The following is a 12,723-nucleotide window of genomic DNA, read 5'->3' on the forward strand; positions in this document are numbered from 1 at the left end:
AATAACTCATTGCAGTAAAGGCAGCTAGCATCATCATCTGAGTCATCTTGTCCCTTTTCCAAAAAGTTCTCTAAGGCGGATTCATCTTCATCAGAACTGTCATTTTCAATGACAAGTTTCCGTTTTACTATCCTGGCTTGTTGTTTTCTTATCTTTGTTTCCTTTTCTATAACCTTCTCTTTGAGTTCATGAATTTCTGGTGTTGAATTCAAATGACCAGTTTTTCCCCTTCTTCTGCATTTTTTTTATCAGTACCAATTGCTACAGTTTGAGGGGGAGGACAAATTTCCTTCACAGAAATGTCGAGAACTGACGATGAAGACATGTTAAGCCCAGATGTGGATGGGGTTTGAATTTCTAATTCCATTTGGTTCTCGATGATATCTCCTTGAGCCTCGGGAATCTGCTTATCCGTTGCTAAAGCTGGTGCAAACTGCCAGTCCTCGAAGACATGAGGATTGAAAGGATGAATGCCAGTCTTTTGGAACGAATTTATTGCATTTGATGGTACAGCACTCTTCAAATAAGCTTGATTGAGAAGACCTGCTATTTTGAATTGAGTCACTGCCTTCCCCGGGTTTTGACGAAGCCATAATTGAATTTCTTGATCAAAATACGTATGAAGAGGACGGAAGAATCCTACGTCCAATGGTTGAACGTGATGTGAACAATGTGCCGGGAAGCAGAACACAATTACCCCATTTTCTTTTGCAAACTGAAGAGATTCGAGACTCTTATGGCTACTGTGCCCATCTAGGAGCAAAAGAACCTTATTGTTATTAGATGCTTTCGTATACTTCACGAAATGCTTTAGCCATCTACAAAAAATTTCACTGGTCATCCAACCTTTTTCTTGTACGAAAGCTATGCTACCAACGGGAGCACCGTTCATAAGCTCATCGTTCATCCTTTGACGAGGGTAAATAAGAGCAGGAGGGATGTAAGTGCCCATGACATTCATTGCGCACACTACGGTCACGTGCTGCCCACGCTCTGCACTGCTGAGTGCACCAACTTGCTTCCGACCTTTTGAAGCGTAAATTTTTTGACATTTCTTTTGGACCGTAGTCAAACCTGACTCATCCATATTAAATATATTTTCGGGAGGAAAGTTGTACTGCTCCAGAGTGTTAGATAGTGCATTGAAATAGGCTTGAATATTAGGCTTGTTAAAAGCCTGGGCTCTAGCTAATGATATACTTTCTGGACTACGCAAAGAAATTCGTGGATTGCGCTTCAGGAATCCCCTCACCCATTTCCAACCTGCCATTTTTGTTTCACGATTGAAACGATGCTCTATTTTATTTTTTTCGGCTACTTCGAATACCATCCGCCGCAAATCTTTAGAGGTTAAACCAAAAAAACGTGTTTCCATATCAATAATATATCCTGCAATCTCCTCTTCGATGGCTTTAGAGAAAATTGCGGTTCGTCCTCCCAAATTACCCTTGGAACTGTCCTGTTTAGCCAAACGCCTTCGCAAAGTTGTTTTGGGAACATTGAAGGTCTTTGCAGCCAACTTAAAGCCCATACTGTGATCTTGTACGTTCTCAATAGCCTGTCGCATATCATGCTCGTCCCACTGTTGTCTTTTTTTGGATGCCATCTCTATGAATGGAAAAGAAAAACTACTAAAACAATATATTTATTTTGTTTATTTCAGACCCCTGGTCCATCATTGGGATCCGTTAAGTAGTCCATCATAGGCCATATTGCATAAATCAGATAAAAATCTCAATTTTTTTTGTTCTCTGCCATAACCTCAATTTTTACTCGCCAATCAACATGCAACAGTTCTATCAAGCTGTAGTAACAAAATCAGATTCTAGCTAAGAGTAAAACAAAAGTTATCTAACATCATACCATGCTACTTTGTTAGTAGATGAACAACGTATGTCTGACTACAGAAATAGGGAAAACCGTGTGTTAGAGAGAGAGCAGCGAGACAATGTGTAAGAGAGAGAGAGAGAGACTTCGTTTTTGCGCATGCGTAAAGTTATATATTCGTTGCGATGATAACAGCGGGAGCGCTGATATACCAGGTCGGTTAAAAGTCTTTGGGTTTTAAAAAATTATATATACCATTATTATTCGCTAATCTTGTAACATAAAAGTATAACGTATAAATAAAAAGAGATTTTTTGTCAATGTAAGGTATCACAAACGTAATCGAGACAGATTCGTTGCGATAATAACAGCGGGAGCGCTGATATACCAGGTCGGTTAAAAGTCTTTGGGTTTTAAAAAATTATATATACCATTATTATTCGCTAATCTTGTAACATAAAAGTATAACGTATAAATAAAAAGAGATTTTTTGTCAATGTAAGGTATCACGCACGTAATCGAGTCAGATTCGTTGCGATGATAACAGCGGGAGCGCTAATCTTGTAATATAAAAATCTGCGGTTCACTGATAGCGTCTTATTACTGAAATACAGTTAAAAGTAACGTATACCGGGTGACTTAAAAGTAACATAAAAAAAAACAACAATAACAATAATAATTATTTATTTAAATCATTGATAACTTTAACTTTATAAAAGTATACAAATTCTCTAAGAGCATTGTGTAACATATCGTTTGGTGTAATAGAACAAAATGCGTATAAAATTTGTAAAGGACTTTCGGAGAAGGTATTTTTACAGAAATCCAAAACATTATAATAATATTCACAAAAATTCAAATTTTCTAACACAGATGTATGTTGTATAATTAAATTATTTAATTCTAAAATTTGCGATACTTCTTCATCCATGTAATACTCAACACCATGTTTCTTGACTAAAATTACCTTACTGTCATCGTAATTCAATGGGGTGATGGTACAGTAATTTCCACATGGTAATGAATCAGGTTTGAACTCGTCTCCGGTATGAAAGATCTGTTGTGACATAATTGAGATAAAGGTATTCCATTCATAAGTACTGAAAGATATTTTGCTGAACTTAAGATGTTGAGATAAGATAACAGCAGGTGTGAATGATCTTGCAGGACTTATTCCACATTTTACTTCATACCCCGAAATTGGATACTGTGTTGAAAGCAGGTAAATGTTTTCAGACTTGACAGCAGTCTCATAGTTTTCCAATATTCTATCTAACTCTGAACTGTAGTTACTCGAATCAGATTCGATGTCGACAATACCACTATCTTGGGAACTCATGTTGCTAACTGGGTTTGATATCCAAAGCTCACTCCAATTTATAGAGCTCTTTCAAGGTTTTTAGCGCGGCGAACCGGGGGAAAAAAAAATCTATACAATATCAATATTTTCTATCCAACTGTTGTGTTTGCTATCCAAACCAAGCCACTTGACGTACATTGTGTTACCCTTTCTTCTGAGCACCTTTTCAACTAAGTAAATGTCTGGATTCGATGTTTTCTGTAGTTCTTCATGATAGAAGCAGCCGCTGATTGGTGTACCTTGCATGTCTTCAAGTAAATACGTAGCAGGATTGGTAATTTTAACTTTGGTGATTTTGAATAGTTCTGTAGTCCAATTGGGTGTATATCCTTTTTCAAAGACATGCTTTGCCTTGGATATGCGCACAATGTCGCCAACTTTAAATTTTCGTGGACCGGCTATCTTTAAATGACTATAGGTGTTATTCAAAATAGATTTTTCGTTGGATTTGTTGACTTGAGAAGGTTTATATTTTGATGTGGAATGTTTTGTATTGTTATAGTTTTGAGTTATTTCAGGCAGAATATCAATCCATTTGTAGGTGCCATTTAAACTGAAATACTTGTAGAGTTTCGATTTTAGCGTTCTTATAACTCGCTCTGCCATAGAGGCTTTCATTGTACTAAATACGCTATAATGATTTATGTTGTGTTTTCTCATTAAATTTTGAAATTTGCTGTTGTAAAATTCCTTTCCCTGATCAGATTGCAGATTTTTTGGTATTCGTCTAGTGTGAGCGAGAATGTCCGAGAATGCCCGAGTAATCTCCTCTCCGGTCTTCGTTTTTAGTGGGCGTGTCCACACAAACTTTGAAAAACAATCAATGACGACCAGTATCATTTTATGATTCCTATTTTGTGATGCAAAATTCCTCATCTCCGCAAGATCCATTTGCCAAAGATCGTCAAGACCCTTAATAATAGTGCGTCTCCGAGGAAATTTTTTCCGTATCGGTTTGTGGAGTTCGTTTACAAGATGAATTTTTTCCTTAGAATACATATTATGACGTACTACCAGCTAGCTTCAGCTCCAGACTGTTAATGCGGTTAACGGTATTCGTATTCATAACCTTAATATTGTTTACAATGCCCGAAACGTTAGTTTTCATATCAGAGACGGATCTGATATTTTCTGTAATTTCTTTTTGTAACTCACGTATGCTCTCAACACACATGTTAATAGAAGCAGTGAATTCTTTTCGAATAAATATTTTGGCTGCAACAATTGAATCGTCAACGTATTTCTTCGTAGCCATATCCCTAGCTGCTACAGGGGGATTTCGCGAAATAAATGTATCAATTTCGTTAGTTTTATTTTGTAAGTTAGTAATGTGCGCCTGTAATATGGGGATTTTCGTCTTATGAAGCTCATTTCTCATTTCGTTCAATCCTACAGCTAAATCCTTTATATCATGGTCTTGTTGCTGCAGCACCACACCATGTGCTTGATTTAATGGCGAGTTGATAGCACGTAGGTCATTCAACTGCACATCAACATATTTTTTTGTTGCAGCATCACTATTTGTTGTCGGTTCCTTAACATTACAAATTTTCATATTTTCAATATCAATATTACCGTCCTTTGTATGAGGAAACGTAATTTTCACTGGTAAACGCGCATAGGGCGTTTGATGTCCGAATTTATCGACTGGCATAATTAAAATGAACAAGTTTCAACTTGTATTATTCTATTATATCAGCCTCCTTGAGTTCATTGATAATTGCTACTATTTCGTTGTCGTGTGACGTAATACCTGCCTCTTTTGAAGCAATCAACAACTTCAAACGTTCCACCAATTCATTCGCATCATCCCAATAAATATACTCCATAGGTTTATCATTATATCTTAAACGATCGATGCCTTTTCCTTTTGCTGAAGGAATCGATTTTAGACGAGTCAATACCTGCGACGATCTATTCTAGACCGGGATCCCTCGCCCTTTTTCGTAAGTGATTACTAACAAGCTAATTTTTCGTCAGTAGCTTCATTTTGACGAGACGCCCAACATTAGCTAGTACAAAAATTTCGTAAGTGGTAGCTAACAGGGGTAATGAGAACATAATTTGTTGATTTAGTGGTTATCAAAAATTCATTACTAACTGGTTTTTTTATTTATAATTCTTATAATAATAATCTAAATTAGCCGAAAAAATATTTGTCCTACAAAATGCTAGGTTTGATCAACGAGGTCCCATTTTTGCAACATGTACTATTTACGAGGTCATGAAAAATTATTACTAACCAGCTGATTTTTTTTTGTTGGTTAGTTAATAATTATATAATTTAACGCCCACATTGTCCTACACATTACGTGGAACGTTTTTCTAGTCCTAGACTCCTAAGTTGTCCATACCACAGGACCATTTTTTTTATTAGTAACTGTAGGACAAAAGTATCACGTGATACATTAGTGTGTTTTTTATCCGAATAAAACAATGTCCTACAAAAAAACTGGTATGCATCCGTAGTCCTACAATAATCGTAATTTTCCTTTTTCCTATGTGCAACATGAGGTAAAGTGAAAATATATTTATTGAAATAAATCAACTTTATTATGTAACATACATGAAAAAGTAGATATTTTTATATAAAAAAGTAATTAATTTTCATCTGACTCATCAGAAAAACATTCATCCTCACTACTGGCATCACTCTCCTCATCTTCATCAGTATCTTCTTCATTCTGATCTTCCGTGGTATCTAAATCTGTAATAATATGAAAAAATTAATTAATGTCGCCGAAAAATTAAAAACCAAATTTCAATAATATTAATAGGGTACCTTGCAATTGAGAAGATAATTCTTCAAAGGATGGGCTTTGAGGCCCATCAAACCAATAATACTCGTATTTACCATCAATTATTGTCCATCCATAATTTTCAGGTACTTTATCTGTGGGGCACCGCATGTGTGCATTACACCATACATTGCTGATGAATACCGTTCTTTTAATTTGTTGCAACAATTCTTGTTTTGTTGGTGGCAAACTGGAAGGATCATATCCTATAATATTTTTTTTTAATACTTTTTCACTTCCACCTTTTGATCTATAGCCTTTTTCAAATAGTTCATACCGTCCTCTGTTGATATCATTTTTGGTTTTTAATGAGTACACTCTACATACATACTCTTCAATAATTCGAACTATTTCATTTGACGTTGTTAATACTGTATGATCACTTCGTAGGAGTTGAATAAAAGCCTCTTGAAAATTTTTATTTTTCTTAAAAATACTGAAAGGTCTTTTTTTTCCTTTACGGAAAAAAGCGGGATTGTAATCATTTCCTGTAAAAATATGGCATATAGCAAATGAACACGATAATTGATCTCCAAGCTTGGCATAAATTTCATTTATGTTCAGGTACATTTTTTTTTTATTTGTGCTTAAATTAATTATTACTTGTATTTCATCTTTTAAATACTTGAAATTAGCCAACATTATTATTGGTATATCAGAATCTGTACAATGTATCTGCACACGATAGTTACGATTAAATTGACAAACATGGTACACAATTTTGGTGTCAGCTTCTTCATGATAACAAGAAAGATTATAATCAATAATTCTTTTTATTTTATTATCACTAGACACCTCATAAGTGTAACATTGATCATAATTAAGTTTAACAGTCTTCCCTTCAATCAAGGTAAAAAATTCATCTCTTGTCCAATCTTCAATTAAAAATTCGACAAATTTTTCTTTAAAGTTGCTACTCCTCAATAATTTGCAGAAATCCGCAGGACGATTATTGTCTCTACGTATGACGTCATACTGTGTATCCTCTTCACCTCTCAGATCATGTTCAAAATCTTTGATACTGGGTTTTTTGTACTTGTCAAATATAATATGTACTTCTTTTTTATTATATGTAAGTATTTGTAATATATGTTTCGAGATTTTACCATATCTGTTTGGAACGTTTTTCAGCGTATGTAATAAATAAAATCCATCAATTAAGTGAATGTCTGCTTCTGGAGGATTTTCAATTTCGGTTTGATATTCTAGTAATTCATTAATAATCACAGATTTAGGGGTCTTGCATATCGATCCATTAGTATGACAGAGTGAAAAAGGAACAGGAGCTAGAGGATAACTTAATGCTTTTTCTATATCAATTTTATTTTCTACTGATGCATAAAGTAAACGGCCAAAAACATCTCTTTGCATTTTAATTTCTTTGACTTTTCCATTAATTTTGACTTTTTTCGTATTCTTGTCATCAAAATTAATAATTTTATTTTTACTAATGGCTCCATCAAACCTATCTGGTGTTATCCGAGTCTCAGTAATGAAATTCTGATGCTGTTTTTCACCCTCTATTTCAACTGATGATAAAAATTGATATATTTCATCGCTAACGGACTGACCTTTCGATATATTGTAAAGATAATTTTTTGGCAGATCGAACGAGAAAGGGTTGGTGTACTGCTTTATTAGTTGCATTAATACTTCTAAGTTTTTCGTAGCTTTCTTAATGGATGACTCCTTTAAGTCTTTCGTTATGTCATCGGTGGATTTCATATAACAAAACTCCATCATTTTTGATATAACACTCGTACGTAGTGAATGAGTAATTGACCATTTTTGTCGTGCGGAAAACGAGTTTGTAACGTTAATAATTCCAGAAGCTTTAGAAGCAGCATCAGCATTGATTGTTTGTTCAAGTGTTAAATCAATCGGTATTCTTGAAAACGGTTTCATTGTTCTGCGAATGCCCAAAAAACTTTTTTGACAATCATTAAGCAATCCAGGATGTGTTGTTTCAATATTTATTAATTTATCCCAATAAACAGACATATACCTTGCATAATTATGGTGGTTCATTGAAAAGAAAATATTGGTTATTTTCGGTAAAATGTATATAAAGAAATTAAAATCACCCGTACGAATACTGTATTCTAATTGAAGATAATATTCAACTAATCTGGTGTACATTAAATAAATTTGAGGTGTTTTACCATGTCTTCCGAGTAAAGTTTCACTTTTATATTGTTCATATTTTTCAAATAACTTTTTCAAATTCTCATTGGTTATTTGTGGGTCCTCATTTTTTTCTTTATTAAATATTTGTAAATACTCTTGGATATTTTCCAGGTTCTCATCATGTTGCTGTAAAAACCCCTCCAAATGCAAAATCTGCAAAGCAAGGGAGAGTAGAGGATGAATCTTTCTACACCGATTAAAATGTTTTCCACTTAAAAACGAATTGATAGAACCACTGGCTAAAATTTCGCTATCTATAAGAATATTTGTTAAACCAGATCCACTTATAAATTTCCCGATTGCTTTCATGAATGATAATATTATATGGAAAGATCCAAAATTAATGAAAAGTTTTTGAAATTCGTCCTCGGCACTCTGTATCCGTAAAGCAATCTTAGCCATGGCTAAATCGTAAGTAACACTGAAGAAATTTTTCTGGCATTCCGAAGCGATTTGCAAACTTCTTCGCATCGTCTCTTTCACAACTGATGGATCCGTGGGTGAATCATTAATTTGCGTGAGATACTCCACCTTTTGAATTTTACTAGTGTCTTCAAAAATTTTGGCATTATATCCTATCCACATTGGCGTGTCTGAAATTTGTAACTTATGGGAAAGTACCCACGCAAAGTATTTATGTTGAAATTTATCTGAATTTTGTATATCTTCGGGTAACGATGAACTACTATGCCAAAATTCTGGACGACGTTGCTTCGTAGGCTGTAAATGTTCAAATGAGTCGTCCTCAAATGAACGTTTTCTACGACCAGAGAAATCACGAACATTAATTGATAAATTCTGTTCGAACACTGTAGATGCATTGTTCCTTTCGATGATGTTCAACTCTTCTTCTGTTGGGATATTTTGATAAAGAATACCCACTGTATCATGCAGGGTATTTTTACCAGAGCTTGTTTCCACAAATCTATCGTAATTATCCCACGCTACTCCACATGACAATATAGAAGTGCGTAAAATGCTGGTAGAACATAACTGATTATTAGAAGTACAAGAGTATGCAGCAGACGTTTCTAATTCCAGTATACTGGGATAGGTGATGCAGTAGCCTTGCCTATTTAATATCTACTACTTTTTTGCTTCCAGTAAGGCTCTTTACAGTCATACCCAATAAAATATGTTTTTTCGGTTTGATGTATCCTCTTGTAATGCTGTAGATAGAATCCTGTGAATAACATGAAGATAATCTTCTAACTCGATCGCAGCTTTCTTTGCCAACGCCGCTCAAGGCAGTAGTCCAAAAAATATTTAACCACTTGGGAATATCGCACTCTCCTTTATTCAAGACTTCACTATCTATGAAATCTGTTAAAGGTTTTTTTTTTATTTTCATTATATTTTTGCGATATTTTAAAGCGAAATCTTGAGCTTCTTGTTCAAATATGATGTCTTGGATTTCTTCGTCATCAATAGCTTCTATATCAACTTCAGAGGATATACAAAATTGCTTATTTGAAATTTTAATTACTGTAATTTTATTCTGTAATGTTTTCAGAATGAAGTCCTTGAGAACATGAGTGCTGAAAATGGAAGCCTCTAAATCTGTATTTTCATATGTCTCTTTTAGAAATTCCGTGTAGCAATCTTGGAGGTGAATTAGTGACAACACTCGACGATTTGCAATAATTTCTTTTTCAATATATAGAATTAATCGTTGTTTAGCAATTTTATGGCTGTCTCGCTTTTTAGACCAATCATCGGTAGAGGGTGGATTAACTTTTCTTTGATGTTTTGCAAAATAATTGACATTACAATTGTTATGATATGCTAAAGAAGACTGGTTGACAGAATTACTCTCTTCTTCAATTTTTTGCAACATCTCAATGTCATTCAATTCTGTAGCATAGCTTTTAATTTTTTGTAGAAAAGGTATTTTATTTTTAATATTACGGCAGTATATTTGCCGCCCTTTACGTTTGATGTTAATTTTCATGCAAAAAAAGCATGATTTGGCTGATCCATCATTTTCAAAACTCTCAACATCTATCTCATCATGTGCATAGCTCTCTTCAACAGTATCCAGCGAATGTGCAATGTTTTCTGTTTCTTCATTCTGTTCGATATCTCTGTAAATAATAACATGTGAAGCTATTATATTAGTAACGAAAAAATCAATAACCGAAAACATTTTTTTTGGAGCTTTGTCAGGGTGGCGACTTGAAATTAATTTCAAAATTCCCTGACTTTCCTTGACCAAAAATAAAATTCTAAAACCTACAAAAAATTATTTATTATTCAAATATTCGTTAAAATTGCAAATTATTTAGAAAATAATTTTTGTATATTAGGATTTAACTCTTATACCCGAAACTGGGTAAAATTTTAGAATTATGAATTTTTGTATACTTTCTTGCAAATTTCCAACTCTTTAAAAAGACCAATTTCTTTTGATTAAATATTTATAACTTTTGAAAATACAACAATTAATATAATTATAATTAATAATCTTTTTGAAGTTATACTTCTTTTGTTTTTAAATTAACTATCCAAACACTTAATTTTTTTAATATTATTTATCACAAAATAGAACAGATATAATTAAAAAATATTTAGAATTCTATAGAAATAATAAAAAATTAACTATAAATTTCCCTGACTGAAATTAAGATTCCCTGACTTTTCCCTGACTATTCCAGAAATTTTAAATTCCCTGACATTTCAAGGTATTTTAGGTCAATCGCCACCCTGTTTGTGTATGGGCGAAAATAATTAATAGCTAAAAAATATTTAAATGGCATAATTTTGTAATCTGTGTATTCACATGTACTCATTATAAGAATGAACAATAACGTAAAAAAAGAATATTCAACGAACTAACCGAGAGGAGCATGGCATTAAGTGTGGTTCTACGATTGGAGCAGACGTTAAAGAAGTCGAAGCGTCTGTAACTTCAGTACATTCAGCTGCAGACGATGTTACAGCTGGCTCAGTTCTGTATAAAACAAATAAATAAAAGAATAATTCAAATTAAGTATATACATTAGACACAAAAATTACGGGATTGAAAAAAAGGTCATAAATGTTTGGATAATTTTCAACAGATTGTAACTCGGAAGGAGATCGTCGTTCAATAAACAAAAAAAAAAAATTATTTTAGTCCCAACTGTTTAGTTTTCATATGTTACCATACAAAATTTTTATCATTCACGGTTTCGGAGTTATTCAGAGAGAACTACAAAAATAAAAAAATTTCAACAATTTAGCTTCCTTTAAAAAAAGTCTGTGAGTTTGAAAACTTTTTTTTCGAAATTTCACCTCATTGATTTGTTAAAAAATTTGATACTTCTTAGTTTGCTAAACATTTTTTATGAGCAGATCCGAAAAGTAGACACTTAAGACAACAATTTGCTTTTTTTTAAGTGTAGGACCATGTGCTTTTTTAGATTTACGCTCTGTGGAAAATCATCAAAAACAATTGGGCATTTCCAAATATAATTGTGCTCTCTGACTCTCAATGGAGAAAATGAGAAGCACGCGGTTAAATTAACTTCTGTATTAAGAAGGGTTTATACTTGTTTCTTTATTGCATCCGTTGAGATAAATAGTAAGGTCCTTGTTGCACTTGAACGATAAATGCAAATTTTGTCTATAAAATACTCTTAAACATTTTTATTTGTTTAAGAGCATTTTATGGACAAACTGAACGATAAACCCTTCTTAAATGTATATATATATTTATATATTATACTTCAAAATTTTTAGTAAAATATGTAAAGCACAATGTACTTTGTAAAATTATTATTTCCAAAAAAAAATAGCTATAATTTTATCATGCTTTTTATATAATTATGTGAAAACTTCTACTTAATAAATTATTTATCATATAGGGTAAAACACCCAGTAGCTGCTCAGCGATCAGTAACTGCTTACTCCATGTATTTGTATATCTATATTCATATATATAGATATACAAATTCCTGAGCAACGGCTGCGTGCTTTACCTTATTTTGAAAATAAAATTAAAAAATATTCAATCGACTTACCGTTGATAACACAAATATTGAGATTTCACTCTGAATTCCTTATAACAAGAGGAATGATACCCGATTATGTCGTCATTCCAATTTTCCGGTAATACGACATTACTATATTTATGTTTATGATGCTTTCGAGCAGACAAAAAAGTTCGACAAGAAAGCAAAATTTCTTGAGAAAATTTCTTGATCTCTTCGCGTTTCTCTCTAAAGCGAGGGTTATCACACAATACACTGCATAAAAAACACTCAGAGCGTCCAACACGTGGTCAACAGAAAAGAACAGCACGGTTATAGTCGGCTTCAGCATGGAGTAACTAAACACAGTACGCAGCATCGCGCGCATGCGTACTAATATAACTAAACTCCAATAGAAAAATGTACAGAATGAATAGATTTTTATTGTTATGAATTTCAAATTCCATTGGAGGATCAGCAAAATATACCATGCAATTTGTAGGACAATGTGGGCGTTAAATTATATAATTATTAACTAACCAACAAAAAAAAAATCAGCTGGTTAGTAATAATTTTTCATGACCTCGTAAATAGTACATGT

General features: G+C 33.2%; 2 protein-coding genes across 2 annotated transcripts in view; one reads left to right on the top strand and one right to left on the bottom strand.

The window, feature by feature from the left end:
• LOC130892156 (uncharacterized) overlaps positions 1–12,723 on the top strand; it is a 41,346-nt gene that overhangs the window by 4,788 nt on the left and 23,835 nt on the right. The gene's annotated exons all lie outside the window — the stretch shown is intronic.
• On the bottom strand, positions 209–1,606 carry LOC130892446 (uncharacterized). The gene has a single exon (XM_057797873.1). The coding sequence runs from the start codon at positions 1,604–1,606 to the stop codon at positions 209–211; it is 1,398 nt and encodes a 465-aa protein (XP_057653856.1).

Source organism: Diorhabda carinulata, chromosome 4 (genome assembly GCF_026250575.1).
Source record: "Diorhabda carinulata isolate Delta chromosome 4, icDioCari1.1, whole genome shotgun sequence".
Lineage (NCBI taxonomy): Eukaryota > Metazoa > Arthropoda > Insecta > Coleoptera > Chrysomelidae > Diorhabda > Diorhabda carinulata.